Source organism: Herpailurus yagouaroundi, unplaced genomic scaffold (assembly GCF_014898765.1).
Source record: "Herpailurus yagouaroundi ecotype Mexico unplaced genomic scaffold, PumYag 67793, whole genome shotgun sequence".
NCBI classification, from domain to species: domain Eukaryota; kingdom Metazoa; phylum Chordata; class Mammalia; order Carnivora; family Felidae; genus Herpailurus; species Herpailurus yagouaroundi.
In genome coordinates this window covers 9,512,171-9,533,922 of record NW_024420586.1, presented here as the reverse complement: position 1 = coordinate 9,533,922, position 21,752 = coordinate 9,512,171, and the positions used below count along the sequence as shown (strand labels likewise).

Below are 21,752 nucleotides of genomic sequence, written 5' to 3'. Positions count from 1 at the left end.
CGGAAGTAGTGGAAAAAGATTTTTTTTTTTTTTTAAACGGCAACTGTTTGGAATATTTTCAGTACCCAATAACAGTGGTGGCAGAAGAAATCTTACTTTAATTAGGCAACTGCCATTTCCCCGGCGAGAGGAGTAGAAATTTGTTACTTTTTATAAGTGTTTAATGTTTGTTTTTAAGAAACTAAAAAAGCAATTCCACTAAGTCTGATTATTCCAGCACCGACAGCAGGAACAGCTCTGAGGCCGTTATAATAACCTTGCACACTACGTGAAACTAAAGAAGGTGAGAGAAAATTTAAATTGTATGGTGGGAAATTAGGTCAGCCCAGTGCTCAGTAGAGTAATGCTTTGATTTCTTGTTATTGACAAGTAGGTGTTGCCGGGGTCTTTTGTCACATCGAGTGATTTTGTATTTTAATTTGCATCAGCTCCGTATCATGGCCTCAAATAAAAGAGAAAAGAGAGAGTCTTGTAGTTTGTACACATTTTAAAAGGGGAAATCAGAGTTTAAAGGCTGTTTAGAGAGGCCTCTCTGATGCCAGGCTTTGGAACCAGCAGGGCTAGAATCAGTAAGAACACTTTTTAGAGATTTAAAGAGCGTTTTAAGGATGATTTAGGAATCTAGTGTCTGTGTTAACGGGCATGCAGAATTTTGATCGGTGTCAAACGTCATTATTCTCAGAAGACTGAACAAAGATGGACCCATTAACTTGTGAACAGGTTTCCAAGTCCCTTTTGGTTCGGCATGGTACATGCGGAGCGTGTTTCAGATGTGAAAAGTGAAATGCAAAAAAAAAAAAAAAGCAGTTACCAAAAAAGGCACCACCCACGCTTCCACGACTACCTCCCCAGCACAGTATCTTTTTCTATATTTTCTGTATATTCCAGGTAGACCTGAGCTGCCTTTCATGGAGTTGGTGAGAATCGTCTCCTGTTTTTGAACTTAGACACAGAGTAATAAATACAGCTGTAAAATCTGTGCTGATCCCATACAAAAAATGGGTTTGTCCTGTAAGAGAGGGTAGGAATAGGAGTTCCACGACTTTGTGCATACCCATACCATTTCACACCGTCCATATTCATCTTTTCTTTCTCTTCTGGGGGTTAAACGTGTCTCACTAGGGCGCTGAATTCGCCACACCCTGAAAACACCCACATCCACTGAAGTGAGTATTTGGTTCAACTTAACAGTTACCAAAGAATCGGAAGTCGTTTTAGCTGTGTGGCCAGTCGTTTTTTTTAGCATGAACTGATTAAAAGATTATTTTTCTCTTTTGGAGGATTAGTCACAGCCTTTATTCTTTTCTTCTTCCCACTTGTGTTCACTTCTGCTTCGTTCTGGTTTGTAATCGACGTGCAACCGAAATCCTACAGGTGACATACACATCTGTTTTCTGGTTACTTTTCTGGCATTGCTTAAAAAGAAAAGGGTTGCGTGTTAGGAAGAAGGTAAAAGAAGATTGGCTTTTGGATTTGTGTGAGTTCATTTATGTGGATTATTCAAGTCCCCCCGAATCACAGGTAAGCGAGCAAATGAGGACCTGGGAGGGCCTGGTATCTAGCAATCCATGGAGTGGGGCTAGAAGGAGGGGCTTGGAATTTCTTCTATCTTCCAGCAAAGGAAGTCGTGGTTTAGCTAAGGACTGGTGTGGATTAAAGCAGAGTTTCTAGAATCCTTCCCCTGATTTTGAACCACTGGAATAAATTCCTTCAAAAGGTAAAAAAGTCAGTTTATCACCAGTTATGAGGTTTATTATGGAGAGAGGGAGCTTGCATTCACTCTCTGTGGGATTCTCCGGCCCCTTGTATGCAAGTGTCTCTTTTCTTTTGGAATTGCGTTTGGTACAAGTTACTGTGTTCTTCCGACTTGGCGTCCCTTACAGATGGTGGCCTTTCAGAGTGCTGGTCTGGTCAGGTTTATCAGCTCAAACACACGTTTTTCTGCCCATCTATTGAGGATGCTACAGTCCTCCCACACGCCGTGGAGATGGGACTTTATTATCATGCATTGTGTGTATGAAGGGCCTATAAGTGTGGACACGCGTGCTTTCCCCGTCTTGTCCCCTCCTCCCTCCCTGGCGCTCCCAGTGTGCACGGCCTTTGGAAATGATGGAGGCCTGAATGCAGGGTGGTCTTTCTTTGCTGGGCGCTTCTGTACAGAATTGGTACACCATCGCTTTCCGAGCTAAAAAAACACCGAGAAGAAGCAACGCTTTTTCCGTGAGGCTGGAAGCTGCAGCCTCCTTGTGCTGTGCATATAAAATACCAGTTCCTCCCACCTCTTCTCCAGATCCAAAAGCGGCTTGGTGGTGGGGCTTCCTCAAAGCCCCTGAGCCTGGACTGCGTGCGTCTTCTCTCTTTGCTCTTTAAGACTTGGACGTCACTCCGATACCTTCCCTCCACTCAGAAGCCCCTCTTGTCCTCACATGCGAATCGTCTCTGTGGAAGAATAAGCCAGAAGTGAGCGCGTTTGGGAGAGACTGAACCGGCCCTTTGCGAGCGAACATTGTCTTGTAACTTTCTTTCGGTAGCCCTCACTGTCCAGTCGCTGGATGGTGAATATCAGAGGGAGGGGTCTTTGAAGGTGGACAGTTTGGGGAATTTCCACATGCTTTGTGACATTTTTTATTGTATTTCGCAGACCACAATAGACACTTCTCCTTTTAGCTTCTTTTTTTCTTTTTCTTTTTTAATGTTTATTTATTTTTGAGAGACAGAGAGAGCGTGAGCATGGGAGGGGCAGAGAGAGAGGGAGACACAGAATCTGAAGCAGGCTCCGGGCTCTGAGCTGTCAGCACAGAGCCCGACGCGGGGCTCGAGCTCACAAACCGCGAGATCATGACCTGAGCCGAAGCCGGCCGTTTAACCGACTGAGCCGCCCCGGCGCCCCCCTTCTTTTAACTTCTTAAAAAGAAAAAAAAAAGAGGTAATTCACATTGAGTGGTTTTTGTTCTCTACAAAGGATCTGGCAGTCTTACTGCAGGTGGATCCGCACCTGAAGCGGCCTCAACTAATACAAAGTCGGCTTTTAGTGGGTGTTAGTTTGGGGGCCACGTAGTAACAAGAGCAGCCATGCACTGAGCACCAGAACGGGCTGGTCACCTAATCCACTGACGCTCCCAAGTGAGCAGGCTTGCCCCAAATTGTCCAGTTAGTAGGGCCCCCAGCCAGAATCCAGTCCTCACATTTAAAATCTCTGCTGAGGTCACTTGCCATTTGCTGCCTCCCCAAACTCCTCTTTCCTTGTGAGACCTCTGTACTCTCTGTGGGCCAACATCCCCGCCCTTCCCCCCCAAAGATTATGAATAGGCCAGGCACATGACTCTTGAAATACCTATGTTCAGGGCTGCATTTTACCATATCAAAGCCTGTCACGCAATCCTCGAAAACTGGAAATACGATGCTATGGCGATTTCTGTAGATGGGCCAGAGTAAGGAAAAGTATATGTAGTTATCTCTCCCGGATTTATTCTTGTAATTGAATTAGGAACAAAGGCGTTTTGTTCTTTCTGTGGCCGGGACCTGGTAGCTGGCAGTCACACTTAGCGAGACTTCAGAAATGGAAGACAACTGTGGAGTGCTGTGTAGAGGGCTGAGTAAAACAAGACTGTTGAAAAGTAATGCGGAGAGGAAAGGGAAGGGTACGTTAGTCGGGCAGCGGCTGTACCTTAGGCCGGGATGAAATGCAGTTGTCGTGGGTATGAGACCTGCTTATGTAGAAGAAGGAGCAAGAGAAAAATGTCAAGGGCGGTAAAGAGCAAATGAGAAGTGAGGCACTTTATTGAACCCGATATCCAGTCTCTCTTTGACCGGGTGGAGTACCACTTGTCCGTGCCCTATCTGAATGTTCTCCATTGGACAGGTGAAGAAATCCTGGGTTTCGTTTATTGATTACCCAACAGAGGCGTTGTATTTTCTTGTAACAGAAGCACAACCGACTTGTGGGTGCCAGAAAGCAGCACACTCTGGTTACCGAAGTAAGTTCACATTGCTTTTCGCTTTGAGGGGAAGTGCTTTGCAGGAATGATGCCGAATAAAGGAGAAGCAAGCCGTGCTTTGTTCTCCCCTTCCTTTTCTCTCCTACCCGTCAGACATTCTAAAGTCTCTCTCTGTATTTTCTGTTTTAGCCACGAGACCCAAACGACTTGCTGGGACCATCCCAAAATGACAGAGCTCTACCAATCTTTAGGTAAGGAAGTGCCCGTGCTTCTTGACGCGTGACTTGTAGGATAAAGTAGTTTGTCCTGTGCCCCTCGTGTGTTGTCTCAATCTATCGCTCGATTGTTTAAAGGGTGAAAACGATGACTTTGTATCCAAAATTGACAGCTTTCTCGTTTTTGCAGAGGTTCTCTAACAGTAAGTTCGAGAATGTCATTGATTCCTGAAAATTCACTATACCTGAGAGGGCCACAGGGTCTCGGCGGTTGCCTTGGCCGCCTCAAAGGATGGGGAAAAAAAATACTTGAAATTTATGGCACTTGTTTTTCCCACCGAGAAAGAAAACAGTTTCAAGTTGTTCCTATTGATTTCTTCCCTGTGAAACTCAAGACAGTGCTTTTGCCAAACCACGAATGTAGCGTTAAGAATTTTCTGCCGTCTTGCCAGTGCTTATAAGTCCTAAGCCTGCCGGGTCATCAGCGTGAACATTTAAATGATTTTTCTACTGTGTCGTGTTTTGTGTTTGTGTGACAGCCTCATAATTTCCCCCCCCCCCATAACTTGGGAATTTTTTGAGCAGACACACAGCCTCCAGATAAGAAGAAAACGTCAGTCTTTTTAATGCTTGATGGAAGTCCACTCAATACCATTTTAGATCTTTCGCGAATAATCTGAAATGATTTCTCTCACATAATGATGAGTTGTTTTTTGTAGATTGCTAGGATTTTATTTATTTATTTAGAGCGACAAAGCACAAGCAGGGGAGGGGCAGAGAGCAAGGGGGAGAGAGAGAGAGAGAGAGAGAGAGAGAGAGAGAGAGAGAAAGAAAGAAAGAGAAACCCAAGCAGGCTCCGCACTGTCAGCACAGAGCCTGACGTTGGGCTTAAACTCAAGAACCATGAGATCACGACCTAGAGTCATATGCTCAACCGACTGAGCCACCCAGGCGCCCCTCTTTTTTTTTTTTTTTTTTTAAAGATGGGTGATGGGCATCGAGGAGGGCCCTTGTTGGGATGAGCACTGGGTGTTGTATGTAAGCGGTGAACTACGGGAATCTACCCCCAAAACCAAGAGCACACTGTATACACTGTATGTTAGCCAACTTGACAAGAAATTATATTTTAAAAAGGCAAAAAAAAAATAAAAATAAATGATTCCCACTTTATTTTTTTGTTCAAAAAATTTTTTTTCTAACATTTATTCATTTTGGAGATTGAGAGAGGCACAGCATGAGGGGGAAGGGGCAGAGAGAGAGACACAGAATCCGAAGCAGGCTCCAGGCTCTGAGCTGTCAGCCCAGAGCCCGACGCGGGGCTCGAACTCACAGACCATGAGATCATGACCTAAGCTGAAGTCAGACACCCACCCGACTGAGCCACCCAGGTGCCCTGTGATTCTCAGTTTAAAAAAACAGTTATGTCTTCTCTACTACTAGACCAGTTTTTTAAGTCGGCTTCTTTGTGAATGGACATATTTACAGACCAAAATGCATAAGGTGAACTCTTTGGGTTTGATAGGTGACATGGGAATCAGGGTGACGAGACACATCCTGTACCTGCCCGCGCACGCGTGAGCACGTGTGTGTAGCTTTTGCTGAGTTGCTGTCGTAGGTTCTCGTTGGTTAATGAGCTGCAGTGCCAGAGATATTCCAGAATGGCATAGGAGATATTAGTCTAAGAAATTGTTTTCCTAGACTTTTTCTAATTATAAATGAAATTAGCTCCTTCTAGAAAATCTGAACAGTACAAATACAAAGTATGAAAAACAAAAGGTATCACTTACACTTCTACTGGCCAGAGATGTTTAGTACATTTCAATTAATACTATGTCATTTTCGTCTAGCAGCGTGTGTGTATGTGTAGGAAGGGTGTGTGTATACATGCACATATGTTCACGGCACACTCTTTAAAAATTTCAAAGATACTGGGATCAGCTAATCTTCCAGGGCTGCATTTTCATCTCCTGTGCAATGTTTCTGGCTTATAATGCTGTGCTGTTCAGACCACAGGTGAAAAACCTAGATGGTTAATCCTTCGGCAAATGAGAGAAGGGAGACCTCATCTGAAGTACGCGGCAGCTTGGCTGGGGGAGCAGGCCGTCCTAGCCCCGTGCTCTCAGGACTTCTGATTTTTCGGGAGAACCTAGAAATCTGTCAGTCGAGAGCTAGTTTGAACTCGTCTGTCGGCCTCCTGATTATAACCTCGGGCTTACATAGATTCAGCCCACTTGTAATGTTTTACCTCTAATCACAGTGACTTCTAGTTGTAATATTTTAATTTACTTTTACTTAAAAATTATTATAGAATTAATAATTGTTCATATATTTTGAAATTTAAAAATATAGACAGGCTAATGAACGAAAAAGAGGAAAAGACAAATCATGTATAACCCACCTCTTCAAGTTAGCTAATATTTAATAATCTAGTAGGTATCTTCAAAAATGTCTTTCTGTGTGGGGCGCCTGGGTGGCTCATTCGGTTGAGCATCTGACTCTTGATCTCAGCTCAGGCCTTGATCCCAGGGTCATGAGTTCAAGCCCCACGTTGGGCTCCGCGCTGGGCATGAAGCCTACTTAAAAAAAAATTTCTTTCTGCTTACACATTTTTACCAAAGTTGGATGGATGGTTCTGTTTTATAATCAGCTTTTTTTTTTTCACCTAAAGGTAATGTACCATGGCCATATTTCCATTTCATTACATTGTATTCTCTACTGGCTTACTTTTAATTGCTCTGTAATGAGAAACCACAAACGTGGTTGATAAAAAGCTAATTATGAACTATCAATGAATAGATGTTTGTACCTTCAGTAGAAATTAAATACGCTTTTTATCATCGTATTTCTGAGGTTTTCTCAGTAATTCAAATGTGGTGGTAAACTGAAAGCTGGTAATTTGGCATGATTTCTGACCGTGGGCAAATCACCTGACTTTGGGAGATCAGGGAATTTTACAGTTGCAGGGGGAGTTTAGAGCTCACGTATTACCAACTTTTTCTTTGATGAAATCAACCTCATTGAGATAATTTGCAGACGATAAAATGCAGCCGTTTTACATAAATGGTCAATTCCAACCTCCTTTGAAATGCTGTTCTCCGCTATCCTAATAACAACTGTCTTGGAAATGAACTGGTGTTGAAATTTGTTTTGTAGCTTTCAGAACAAAAATTGCCAGTCTTTTTGTCACAATCAGATGTTACTTAGGCTAACTTTTATCCCAGTGGTGACTCATCCGATACCATCTTCCATTTATTGAGAGCCTACTGTATGCGCCGCATCAACATCCATATTTCACAGGGTGGTGAGATCAGGTGCAGAGAAACCGTTTATTGGGGCTGCACAGCTTTCTGAGGCTACCCTGGGTTTTGCTCAGGGCCCTCTGTTAGCATTTTTACGGAATTCATTCATTTTGTTAACTCAGTAAAATATGTCCATGTAGGTTGCTATGCACCTGGTACAAATATGTACAAATTGACATTGTTACCTATGGATAGACCGTGACTTCAATAGTATCTTTGGAACAAATCCATTGCATTTCTCCAGACGGTATGGTTGGTTCCTAAACAGTAGGCACCCTTCCTCTGTTTTTCCGGGCACCATGGAATGATTGATTTTGTTTGTTACACATCTGTATTCCTGAGATAACCTACCAGATGAGGCGTTATTTCTGCCCTCACCCACCCATTGCAGGGTTTCAAAGTTGAAATACGAGCATAACATACCGAAAAGAAACCTTTTATTTCTTTTTAATATTTATCTTTAAAAAAAATTTTTTTTCTTAACGTTTATTTATTTTTGAGACAGAGAGAGACAGAGCATGAACGGGGGAGGGGCAGAGAGAGAGGGAGACGCAGAATCGGAAGCAGGCTCCAGGCTCTGAGCCGTCAGCCCAGAGCCCGACGCGGGGCTCGAACTCACGGACCGCGAGATCGTGACCTAAGTCGGACGCTCAGCCGACTGAGCCACCCAGGCGCCCCTTTAATATTTATCTTTTAAAGTGTATTTATTTTGAGAGAGACAGAGACAGCACGAGCGAGGGAGGAGCACAGAGAGAGAGGGAGAGAGAGAATCTCAAGCAGGCTCTACGCTGCCAGCTGCAGAGCCCGACGTGGGGTTCACACTCACGAACTGCGGGACCGTGACGTGAGCCGAAATGAAGAGTCGGTCGCTTAACCAACTGAGCCATCCAGGCGCCCCTCTTTTTAATTTTTATATATGGTCTTCTCTTTTTTTACTCACCAGGTATCCCATTAGGTCCAAGCTGCTATTTTGAGTTGGAATAAATAGTTGAAAGCCTTCACCTGCGCCCATTTCGTGAAAGGTCTCATGAAAGCAAAACTGGTGTGTGGTTTGGTGTGTTAAGTGTTTTAGACGATGTGTAGCCCCCCCGCCCCCCACCTAATAGAACCTGAACCTGTGGTCTGTGATCCCATGTTGAAAAATACCAAGATGCTGCTTCTCCAAGCTCTACATGAACTGCACACATTCTCCCTGTGGAAGCTACAGGGGTTCACAATACGCAGGAAATAGGACGCATTTCTGAGGATGCCCACCTCTGAAAAGACTCCCATCCTCGAATCGACCAGAATCCCCAACCAGCCCGTCCTACACGTGTTTGTTAATGTCCCTTGTCCCCAGAAGCATTCAGACGGTCTCCCAGCACTCCCTACCTGTGGTCTGGACCGCATACGCTTAGAAGCCAAAACCGTCTCGGAGGGGCTGAAAAAGTTGCTTCGCCTGCTCACGTTCGAGCTCTCGTTAGTGGAGCGAGAGGTGATTTGCCTTCTCGTTGTTTTTGTGTGATTCTCAAAAAATGAACTTCTATTCCTTAGGTATTTAGCAAAACACAGTTTCGTCATCATTACCCCGTTCCTTCGTGTCCCTGCAGCTGTAATCGATGAGCCAGCGAGAACCCATGACAGAAAAGCAGCAGTAGCCACACGCATCCCTCCCCGACACAGCACACAGACGTGTGTAGAATTTATGTGTCAGTACCCTGATTCCTCAGGTGACTTTGAACACAAGGAGACCACGTCATGTGTTTTAGGTTCTAAATCTGTCCTCTCGCAAAATAGCAGACCTAAATTTTTTTTCCTTTTCCTTTTCTTTTTCTTTTTCTTTTTCTTTTCTTTTCTTTTCTTTTCTCTTCTCTTTTCTTTCTTTCTCTTTCTTTCTTTCTTTCTTTCTTTCTTTCTTTCTTTCTTTCTTTCTTTCTCCTTCCTTCCTTCCTTCCTTCCTTCCTTCCTTCCTTCCAGCAGGGGAGGGGCAGAGAGAGACAGAGAGATAGAATCCCGGTGCCAGGGCTCGATCCCACGAACCGCGAGATCATGACCTGAGTCCGACATTCAACCCACTGAGCCGCCCAGGTGCCCCCAAACCTAAAAATGTTTAGTGGTGGAGGACATAGGCCTAAAATCTTTGTTTAAAAAAAAAAAAAAGAGACTACATTTCAGATTATTCTCAACCAGATCTAGAACAGCTTCCTGGAGTGAGCTCCCATCAGATGTGAGGAATATTTGTGCGTTCTTACTTTTGGGGCTGTGTACCTACTCGAAAAATTGTAAGTAGTGAAGAGAAGGATTGTCAGGCTCCCGCACTAATACAAAACAAGGCGTAATAAAGAAATACTGTAAATGTTCACAATGACGGCCTGACAGTCATTAGGCATTTGAGCATTGGTAGGTCTCCAGAAAATTTGTACGCAACATTAACAGTTTGGCAAAAGCGTCTTTCAGTAAGAACGACCTGATAACAGTTTTCTTTCAGCCTTTTGCTCTGACTGCCCCCCACTGTGGTGGGGTGAAGGATGTATAAAAAAACAAAGTTTCCCGTATCTATTTTTGCACGGGCCTTAGTATTCTTATCTTTGTAATGAGGGTACAGGACAAAAGTAACACTCTTTGTTTCTTTTTCTGTTACTTTGGGCCGAGGTGGGGCAGGTTGTTTCCAGAACTTGCTGTGATCATAATTTTTCAAGAAGTACCTTTGGCTGACTCTGCAGGCGTTTGGATTTCTAAAAGTTTAATCATTCCTATTTTTAAAAATGCGCATTCTAGAAAACAAACAACAGAGAGAAGATCCTGCCACCCCATCCGAGTCAGAGGCTCTTGAGATCTTTCCCAGAAGACCCACTGGGCCATGCATTTGTTGTTACAAAGACCTGTTCCTCACCATTTCTTAGGAGCAATAATATGCCCGATACATGAAGTGAATTTCCGGCTTCTTTTAGTGTCTTTACAGATGCGACGGAAAGACTGTTGTTTTGTTAGATTATCTGTTTTGTTAGGTTGTTTGGGTTGTAAGCTAAAACTCTCCAAAGCTCCAAGAGGCGGTTGCAAAATCGGTAGCTGTTAGATAGTAATGTGCTGCGGAATTTATTTTGAAATGTTAATGTAAGACTGACTTCTGTGAAGTGCCATTATATGACAGAAAGCCCATGATTTTTCTCATGACTTCTGTCTGGGTTCTTTACGTTCGTCGCTAAAGTTTTTAAGTAAACACATATATATTTTTAAAAGCTTCCACCCCCCCTCCCCCCACAACATGTACTGCTTAAAAATACTGGAAGGGGGCGCCTGGGTGGTGCAGTCGGTTGAGCGTCCGACTTCAGCCAGGTCGCGATCTCGCGGTCCGGGAGTTCGAGCCCCGCGTCAGGCTCTGGGCTGATGGCTCGGAGCCTGGAGCCTGTTTCCGATTCTGTGTCTCCCTCTCTCTCTGCCCCTCCCCCGTTCATGCTCTGTCTCTCTCTGTCCCAAAAATAAATAAACGTTGAAAAAAAAAATTTTTTTTAAAAAATACTGGAAGAAAGTATTTCTTAGTCCGTCTTCCTGGAATCTATTAATAAATTCGAAATGCAGTGAAACCATGTGGTCCTCCCCACGGCTCCTTTCGGAACTCCACTGTGAGCTGTTTGCAAAGGAGACACATGCATACAAAATAAGGTGACGTAAAGAGGGAGTGAATGATCTGATCTTCCTTACTCTGCTTTCCTCTTGCCTCACTGAAGCCCCTTTAACCCCCAGGGTTTTCTCTGTGGGGGGATTGGTTCTCATCCTTGCCTGCACTTATAGCATTCTTTAGAAAGATCTAGCCCCTCTTACCTGTCGCCCAAGCTTTGCAACCCGCTGGCCGGCATGATGTTCACCCAAATGATACGAAAGCTCTCAGGTTTTAAATCTGGACTGAGGCGTGTTTTAGGAAATCTCCGGAAAAGTGGTCTTAAAAACCCTTGTGATTTGGAGACAGACGGTCCCTCAGCACGTGACCCCTAACCTTGTGTCTGTTGCCTGAGAAGAGGTTTAGAATGTGAAAATGAGGGCTTTGTTTCAGGGTCCCATGGGTCTGAGGCTGGTGTGATTCTTCAGCAGTGCAGGTTAAGAGGACTAGTTAAGTCCCAGTTAAGTCAGGAGGCTAAGAGCTTCTTCATCCCGTGAAGTGTTCCCTCCCCAGGACGCTCTCCCATTTAGGACCCGCGGGATCCCGAAGGACCATGAATTCCTTGTACATCGGGAGCTCGTCCTAATGCCTTTCGCAGCATATTACATAAAGTGTTCTCAACTAGGCTATTTGGTACTTAGCGTATTCTTTTCCTTGTCTCTTATCTCCAGGTCCTTAAGTATTAAACCCTCCTGTCTTTTGATTTTCTCCTCCCATAATGCCTGGAACTGGAAAGAATACCTGAATTCAGATTCAGGCTTTCATGTGACCTTGGGCTAATCCTTTGCTATTCCTTGGTCTTCGATTTCTGACTTTGCCGGTTGAACTCCTGGCCACAGTATAGCTCAGTCTCGTGCGATGCCCACCTCTCCAATTTCTCTTGGTCAGCCCCAGCCTGGAAGAGAGGAATAATAGGATAATCATATTGATGATAATTGTACTTTGATTTTGTGTAGCACTTGATACTGTGCAGAGTTTTCAGAAATAACTGTGTTTAATCCCTACACGGCTGTAAATTAGGTATATAGATGGCACATGACCTGAATTTTGTGTTAATTTCAGTTTCAGCTCATGTGTCCTGATCCTATGGAGCATACTTGCCGTTTTTGATTCGGCAAATAAGGCTCGCCTCTCAGCGGATGGGGCGGCCGTTGCCTTGTTTCCTTTTGGACTTGAGCGGGACGAGGCACAGGACTTGCTTTGACTTATTTATACTGACTTATACGCATTTTATGGCTCCTACTTTGCCGTTCTCAAAGGAATATCCGTTACTCCTAGCATGGTTTATAAAACTGCTTTATCAGCATAATTAAGCTATGGAATCTCAAATGACAGTCTTTATTCCCTAGCTGACAGAGTTAGCAGTGGAGATTTACTCAGATTTGCACAATACAAGACGTTAAGGCCGTTATGAATGTTCTTCCTTTACTTCTACTAGCCTGCTTATAAAAGAAAAAAAGGAATAATCTGCTCTTTTCATGTCGGTTACAATCAATTGATTTTTTTCCCCATTTGTAAAATAGAAATGTAATTTTCAAATCGAAATCGATGGCACGTTAATGGAATATTTTTAATAACATTTTTTCTCGTTCAGGTAACTTGCTTTAAACCTTCTAATTGAGGAGCATAAATACGTAGGTATTTCCGATTGGCATCTCCCGAAGCTTATTTCAGAAGGAAGCTGAAAAGGATGCTCCCTCAGACTTAGACTGGTTTACAATTTAAAAGACCTGCCAAAGTGGGGTTTACTTGATCTAAATTAGAGGAGCATTAAGGTTACACCTGCAGCTGTGAGAAAAGTGCTGGAGGTGGACAATTTTATGTAGCTGGGTCTGCAGAAGCCGATTTTTGCACACGAAGTCAAGGCATCTAAAAACATGTCTGTTCTTATTCAGACACTTCCCATATTTTTTAAGCGCACAAGTCTGATTACCTCTGTACGTCTCTCGGGAGCTGCAATTTTGCTGGAAAGAGATTCGGAACAGTCAGAACACTCACATAAAATAGATAGTGAGTTTTTAAAGTCTGTACCCTCTACGGTAGTAATAAAATGACCTAAAAATATTCTGCAAGGCTGTCTTATGACATAGCGGATGAATCATTAGCTTCTTTATGAATTGGTGATATTCTGTGAGAATGTTGCAGAATTTGCCAGTCCACAGTCTCCATCCGTTGCGTAACTGCAGGGAAGTCCTTGCGCCCCCTCAAAGATTGAAGCTTATGTAACTGGGGCATATGTTCTATACGAGTGTGTGTGTATGTGCACGTGTGTGCACGTGTGGTACACATGGATTTATTTATGTACGCATTCGTTATGAAGTATTTTGGCGGGTAGGTGGTTAGTTTTATCTTTTGCTTTCTAGGTCTGTAAAGACGCTGTCCATTTTAGAGCATTGCTTCTCAAACTGAAAAACAGTTTGTTTTTTAACGTTTATTTATTTTTGAGACAGAGAGAGACAGAGCATGAACGGGGGAGGGTCAGAGAGAGAGGGAGACACAGAATCGGAAACAGGCTGCAGGCTCTGAGCCGTCAGCCCAGAGCCCCGCGCGGGACTCGAACTCACGGACCGCGAGATCGTGACCTGAGCCAAAGTCGGATGCTTAACCGACTGAGCCACCCAGGCGCCCCGACGGTTTGTTTTTTAACATACACTACATCACAGACTTGTAGGTGGGCCTCCTGAAACTGACGAGTATGCACTCAACGCTGCATGTAACTCACGGCGCACGTTCAGCAGCACTCACCCTAGCCTGCACTCTGTTCTGCGAAGTAAAAGTTGCTTAACGTACCCAGTTTCTGTTTTTGTGAAGAACCATTCATTGGAGTGGCGCTGTCCTGGAGTGCTTAATCTTTGGAAGTATAAACGTCAACTCAAATCAAGTGACCTCGGGTCTGTGGTTGGGGGGCTAATTAACGGACACCAGACAAGAACACCTAAAACAATGTTACTTAAGGGACTTGATTATTTTGCCAGATGAGCCAAATTCAGGCGAAGGAGGGATCTATCTTCTGTCCCATTTCGTAGGCCTTCTTGGCAATTATTTCGGAGGCTAACGTAATAGAATCGCTCTCTTATATGAAAGGCTCGTGTAGCAGGGCCCCTGCTGCCTAGGTTTCACGCGTCCCCCACCATGTAATTAAATGCAATGTACCTGATGCGATATTTTTCTTTTTTTTTTTAATGTTTATTTATTTTTGAGAGAGACAGCGGTGGTGGAGGAGGGGCAGAGAGAGAGGGAGACACAGAATCCGAAGCAGGCTCCAAGCTCTGAGCTGTCAGCCCAGAGCCCGACGCGGGGCTCAAACCCACGAACCGTGAGATCGTGACCTGAACCGAAGTCGGTCGCTTAACCGACCGAGCCACCCGGCCACCCCTGATGGTGATATTTTTCAAATACAAGTTTGTCTTTACCCAGAATAGGAAATGTGATGTGTGTGCTCTTTAACGTTATGTGATGAATTCCATGGGGGAATTGATGGATGATCCTGTGACTGTGCTATCGTCACTTTACGAATCGAGGTTGGGAAGTAATGCGACGTAGCAGCAAAGGAGTTCGTTCACTTTGAGGCTGGTGAGGCGTGCCTTTGAATTCTGCCTCTGCCACCAGCTCTCTGTGCCTACACGAAGGCACTCACCATGTTGAGACGCACCTTCCCGATTTATGAAGTAGTTAGGATGATGCTTTCCTCGGAGAGTGTTGTAAGGATTTGAGATAATACATGGAGAAGGACAAAATGTCTGACATACTAACTGCTCAAGAAATTCTACTTACTATTAATAATGATGATAATTGTGACCATTCACTATTTATTATTCTTAGTGTTACTTTCATATACCACGTCCCTCCTTATCCAAAAATCTCTTGGCTTCCTGGGGTGCCTGGCTGGCTCAGTCGGTAGAGCACGTGGCTCTTGATCTTGGGATCATGGGATGGGAGCCCCACGTAGGGTGTAGAGATTACAAACAACGCTGAATTAGAAAAACAAAAATCTCTTGGGCTCCTGAGTTCAGATGGCCAGGGATCCCCAGGTTCAGGTGTTCAAGCCTGACACTCAGGGAGCCACTTAAGTTTTCTAAAGTAGTTGACCTCTTAACCAAGGTCCCAAGGTTCACCTGATCACAGGGTATCCCAGCTTCGGCAAGCATAAACTTACTTTAATTTGAAGTACAAATTAGAAAAACAGATTTTCTGCTGTTTACCTTCCTCCCAGTTCTGAAATAATAGACCTTTTGTAATAGAAAACAATATGCACCATAACCTCTGACCATAAGTGCAAATGACTCTTTATACATGTGTATGTGTGTAACTTGATAATCTGTCTTCCCACCTGTATCTAGAAGACCTTAAAAGTTTAAACTACAGCATCAAATATGTGCCATAAAAACACACTGGTAAAGGCACATGCCCAGTAATTCATAAGTAAGGAGAGGGCCTGTAAAATAATGTGACATGCTCAGAAAGATGCCTGACAACCTAGTAAATGCCTGACAAATGGTGCTGGCAACTGTTGGCGGTGGGGGAGGGGGCGAGGGAATGGCTCCAGAGGTAAGGACATATGACAGCATGAGAAGTTTTATATGACTCGCTGAGGATTTTGGATGCTTAGATTTTTCATTTGGGTCATGTATCAACCCGGATCCAGCCAGAAAATAGAAACCACTCGGCTTGCTTCAGACAGAGGGTACTTAATGCAGTAAATTGGTGACCCGGCGATGGAAAAGTGAAGAAGACAGACAGACAGCAAGGAGCCCCTGTTATAACCAGGGCTGGAGGCCGGTGGCAAGACTGGGTACCCGCAGAGCCCGGGAAACCAAAGCTACAGGCTGGAGCTTGGACCAGGGGTAGCTGGGATTACGGGAGGGAGGGCCGATGAGAGGGAGCTGGAGCGAGGAAGGAGGCACAGCTCCTGCCCGAGCTTTCACCGAAGGCAGAGAAAGGGAGAAATAGCCTGGCCTCTCGTCTCCTCCTGCCCCCTGGTCTTCTGCCAGTAACTCCCAGTTGGCCACACTTATCTGGAAGCCTGTCGGTAAGGGAGCTGGAAAATGCCACTCTCTGGAACAAAGAGCAGAGCAGGGAAAGGTCAGAGAATGGATTTGAGAACCAACAAGCAAGTGACTCAAGGCCAGGAGACCTTGCGGGTGGGGACGCGGCCTACCATCTACGCCACCGCGCAGGGATGAGAAACACAAAGCCTTAGAAACTTTTGTGGGATTTTGTGATTCCGAAGTGACATGAGGCACTAGACGGGCCCACTGGGTTCAAAAGAAGCTGACCTATGGGGCGCCTGGGTGGCACAGTCGGTTAAGCATCTGACTTCGGCCAGGTCACGATCTCGCAGTCCGTGAGTTCGAGCCCCGCGTCGGGCTCTGGGCTGATGGCTCAGAGCCTGGAGCCTGTTTCCGATTCTGTGTCTCCCTCTCTCTCTGCCCCTCGCCCGTTCATGCTCTGTCTCTCTCTGTCCCAAAAATAAATAAACGTTGAAAAAAAAAATTAAAAAAAAAAAACAAAAAAAACAAAAGAAGCTGACCTAAAAACAGTGAAAGAGAGGGTGGCCCTAAGAAGGATTAGCCGCACAGAAGTCCAAACGCTGAGAATAAGCGTCCATGCATTTGATTCTAGTACTTGAAGTGTTTACACTTGTTTGTTCTGAAGTCTGTCAGGGCAAACTGATGAATTTCTGTAAAGCAGGAACTGTCTTCCTCATTTTTGTCACCAGCGCCTGGCGCGTTATAGCCTCTGAGTAAACAACCGTTCTTTGAACGCAACACAGTAGAGGAAGGGAGAGTGATTTTGGTGGGGAAGAAGACAAGTGGCACTCAAGACGACAGAAAGAGATAGATGATGTTTTCCTGAGGCACATTATTAAACTGACAAGATGGAACTCTCTGGAGAGAGAGTTTTTTTTTTTCCAGGAAGTGGAACATAAAGCCTCATGGTAATAAAAATACAGAATATCAGTGAAGTTATCGATGTTATTGGCAATTTGATTTCTTAGCAAAACCAGGTGAACTGTTCCTCTGTCCTTTTAGGACAAAAAGTGATAACTCACTGACGATCAAGGCAGTAAGACCCTTGGAAGAAGGTGTCCGTGTGGACCTAGAATTTAAATAACAAGGAACGGAGCACAACGTGATGTGCCGCCCGTCTCATTGATTCACGGGTTCCTTGACCGAATAAACATTTAAGAGTGTTCCAAGCCTTGTGAATCCTAAACTTTACAACAACAGGATAAAAATATTAAGGAAAACAAGGCTATTGAACGTCTAAAAAAATTGGTGTGGTCTTATTTTTCGAACGTTAAGACGTGTGTACATGTCAGAACTTTTGGAAGATGAAGTTAAGTGTAAAAAAATAAAAACACCTCAGATCTCAGCACCCAGAAATAACCACTAGTTACATTTTAGAGGATTGGTTCTAGTCTTTTTTTTTCCTGTGCCTTATTATATGGTTGTTTGAGATAATATCGTGTTTATAATGTTGTAGCCTACTTTATTCGCTAAATACCGTTACGTTTTCTCTCTCGACCATTTTTCAGGGATGTTGTTTTTCCCAAGCTGCAATTTCTTAAAAATTAATTCTCATTTTTCAGCAATTAGTTTGTGACAAAGGAAACTCAAATGAATGTCAAACTGAAGGAAATAAATCTTGGAAGATTCTCTAGATTTACTGCAAACGGGCTTCTGAGAAGAAAGCCTAGTAACATGTCATGATACCTTCTGTCCGATAAGCTACTTACATATGAGCAATGTTACAAAATAAAGTCAGGGCGGTCCAGAATAGGCAGCCACTAATCAGAAGGCTGACAAGTAAAGTTTATCCAACGATAAATATGGTTTATAAATGGAAATGAACAAACACTTGTCTGCGACAAATAGTTTAATGGATACCATTTCTTGGACAGCGTATTCGTGATCTCAAGGTGACAAGGCAACTATCCTTGGAAACTTTGCGCATTACGGGAAAATCTTTGCCCTCTTAGCAACTAAGTGTAGACAGAAATTCAACTTTCTGGTGAGTTTCTGTAAGTTTCAATTTTTATAATAACTGATACGTAAAAATTCACGTGCTTTAACTTACCAATCTGGAAAGAGAATGAATAGTAGAACCCTTGATCTTAGACCATTTGTGGCTACAGTTACCACACTCTGCTCCAGGTTCTTTCTTAACACTGTCATTTAAGGCTTGCAGCCTCTTGCTTCGGTTACATTTTCTGACCAAGGTGCAATTAAAGAGTGTAGAGCTAATAATTTTTTCCACAGTTGGTTCCAGTTTTGTTTTTTTACTGCTGGAAGTCAGTCTGTGAGGAACATCTCTGTGTATAAAGCCTTTGCGTATTTGATTCACAGAAGTGTAATCACGGAGTCACAGGGTATTCGAGTTTGTTAATTTCTCGGTGTGTATTACCTGGAGCTCTCTCGAAGATCTGTGCGATTTACCCTCTTAATACGTGAAAGCGCCCATCTGACCGCGTCTTTGCCGGGGTGGAGCAGTATGTTTACTTCTGCTGTTGTAATAGAGAACATAGAACCATCTTATTGTTATTATTTGCATATCTGTGATTACTAGTGATCATGAACCTTTTCCTTTACATGTTGACTGAACAGGTTTCCTCTTGTGACTCATGTGAAAGCAAAACCAATTTAAGCAAACAAAACCCTTGCAAACTCTTGTGTTGTAATGCAAGCTTTTCTTTTTTCATTGCGTTGAGTGACTCTTGGGGAGGAGAGACTCCAGATGACATCAGTACACGTTTTGAATTCTGCCTGAGCTTCCTCTTCTTCAAGTCACACCAGCCTTATCCCTTCATCCACCCTCACTGGACCTATTTTCCAGCCATTATGCTAGATTTTCTTATGCTCTATGCCAGCTCCAGTGTCTTCATATTTTTAAGTCTATACAGAGCCCTCAACTACAATGGTTGTCTAAAGGGCTCATCAGTTATGGGCAGGGGAGGGAGGCTTCTTCCTGCCCCTTGAGTCAAGCAAACTCCTACATACCACAGATACGGACAGTTTACTTTTGTGGTCCTTTCTGTGAGGCATCCTTTCCCCCATAAAATATAGAATACTTAGAACGTTCCAGGTTCTGCTCTGAGGAATGAGATACAGAGAAACATAAGGCATGATCCCCACCCATCTCCCGAGCTGGTGTGAGCCAGGACATGCAGTGGACCTTAGGATGTGAGAGAAAACCTCGCCTGTGACGGACGCCGGGATTGCTTGGTCAGAATAGCGTGGGATTCTTGATCTCAGGGCCGTGAGTTTGAGTTTGAGCCCTGTGTTGGGTGCAGAGATTACAAAAAGGAAAAAAAAAAATTAAAAAAAAAGTCCTGGCCTGTGAGAGTGAAGTGTCATGCAACTCAAGTGACCGCCATGTTGATACCTCTTATGGCTGATGTCATAGTTGATTAATGCTAACATACACCCATTTTGTTTTTCAAGGCAAATTAAAAACAATTTAATGTCTATTTTTGAGGGGGGGATGGGGAGGGACAGAGAAAGGGAGACAGGATCTGAAGCAGGCTCCACGCTGACAACTGAGAGTCTGATGTGGGACTTGAACTCCCGAACCAAGCCAGGAGATCATGACCTGAGACCAAGTCAGATGCTTAACCGACAGAACCACCCAGGCACCCCTCAAGGCAAATTTAAATGTCTCAAGTTGGAATGACTGAAGGTTTAGGTTCAAGTGCATTTTCGCTCTCCTGCGTGCTCTGTCTCACGTGCGCGCGCGCGCGCACACACACACACACACACACACACACAGCTTACATTGCCGAGTATCTTTCTGCTTGTTGTGAAGGGATTCTAAAAAACAGCATATGTCGGCTTCACACAATACTTTATTGTCTGCTTGAGGGGTTAAAATTGACATTGACCAAATGAAATTGACTATATGCTATAAGACTATATACTAACTTACATAATATCATGGTCAAATGTGTGGTATGTTATACAGGTAAACAGAGCACTACTGATGAGAATCCTTGGGGAAGACTATTTAGAGAGTAGAACAAAACCATTGTTCTAACGAAAGAATTTTATAAGACTTAGGGACATTAAAATGTAGGCTAGGATATTCCCGATAGCGTAGCAGCATAAACAAAGGTACAATTGAGAGAAAGACTGGCTTGTTGGAGGTTCAGCGGGGGCATTGTTCTGTGAGAATCTACTCCAGTTTTTGAAGAAAAACCTGATTGAATGCTCTTCAATTAAAGGCAGTTTAAGTGCATCAAGTTACATAACAAGAAATTGAAATTTCATTTGATGGGCAATAGAAGGACCTTGCTAAATCTTCCAAAGAGAGTGATGATGTTCTGTTTTCAGGAATAAGAATTTGATGGGATGGTTTCAGGATGTTGAGAGAGGAGAGAGATCAGTTAGGCTGTTTTGCTTTGTGGCATTTACGATGATGCGGGTCTTAACATAGCAGTGGGGGAAGTTTCCTCCTCAAGGTAGAATTACCCGAGAGAGTAGTGACAGATTGGATAGGTTTTCAAGAAAAGAGTTATAAGATGCCTTCTAGATTTTCAGCTTTGATGGCACAGAGAGTGGTGATAGCATTGAACAAAAAGGAAATTGCAAATTGATTGGAGCCATAGGAAGTAGGTCTGAATTGTATTGATGTGTGTGCTTATAAATTCATTTATGTAGTTCATTGTTTTACAAAAATTTATTTGGGGCAGCTCATATAAATGTATGAACTTCGTACCATAAGCATATATTTCTCATTAATCTTCTCGAAAGCCCCATGAAGTGTATTACTATCTCCTTTGTGCAGACGAGGCTCGGAGAAAATAGGTAATTTGCTCACATAGCATGGCTGGGATTTAAATCTGCTTTAAATGCCTGAACCATGGGCGAGCCCCTGAGCTAAATTTTGTTCCTGGGAAGTGACAGTGTCATTTTGAAGAGGAACTATCTTGAAGGCATTTGGAAAGGGGAAGAAATGTTTTAGAATTATCAATATGATTAAAAACAAAAAAAAAAACGATTGCTTGTATTTTTATTGCACTTTATATATGAAATACTGGAGGCAGGGTGAGGTCCCTTACTTGTACTGAACAAGTGTCTATCCTGGATCTCTCCTCGGAATTTTTTTTTTTTAATTTTTTTTTTTAACGTTTATTTATTTTTGCGACAGAGAGAGACAGAGCATGAACGGGGGAGGGGCAGAGAGAGAGGGAGACACAGAGTCGGAAGCAGGCTCCAGGCTCTGAGCCATCAGCCCAGAGCCCGATGCGGGGCTCGAACTCACGGACCGTGAGATTGTGACCTGAGCTGAAGTCGGACGCTTAACTGACTGAGCCACCCAGGCGCCCCTCCTCGGAATTTTTAAGATACAGTATCTCATGTCTCACAACAGCCCTGGAAACCGGAACTATTGTTGTTCCCTTTACAAATGAAGAAAGTGAAGCTTCAGAGAGTCAAGGTTACTTATCCAAGGACACTCAGAAATTGTCATGATGAAGAGGAGTGGCTGTAGAGTCACAGATTTGAATTTGAATCCTTAGGCCTTTGGTTTCCTCATGTGTTTCCTGTCAGGTCATGATCTCACAGCTTCACGGGTTCAAGCCCCACACCAGGCCCTGCTGGCATGTCAGAGCCTGCTTGGGATTCTCTCTCTCTCCCCCCTCCCCGCCCCCCCGCCCCCCCGCCCC

General features: G+C 43.8%; 1 protein-coding gene across 1 annotated transcript in view; it reads left to right on the top strand.

Moving 5' to 3' along the window:
• DMD (dystrophin) overlaps positions 1-21,752 on the top strand; it is a 2,039,083-nt gene that overhangs the window by 1,890,457 nt on the left and 126,874 nt on the right. The window contains exon 63 of the mRNA XM_040468816.1: positions 4,128-4,189. Within this exon, the coding sequence (XP_040324750.1) occupies positions 4,128-4,189 (62 nt within the window). The remainder of the gene's footprint in view (positions 1-4,127; positions 4,190-21,752) is intronic.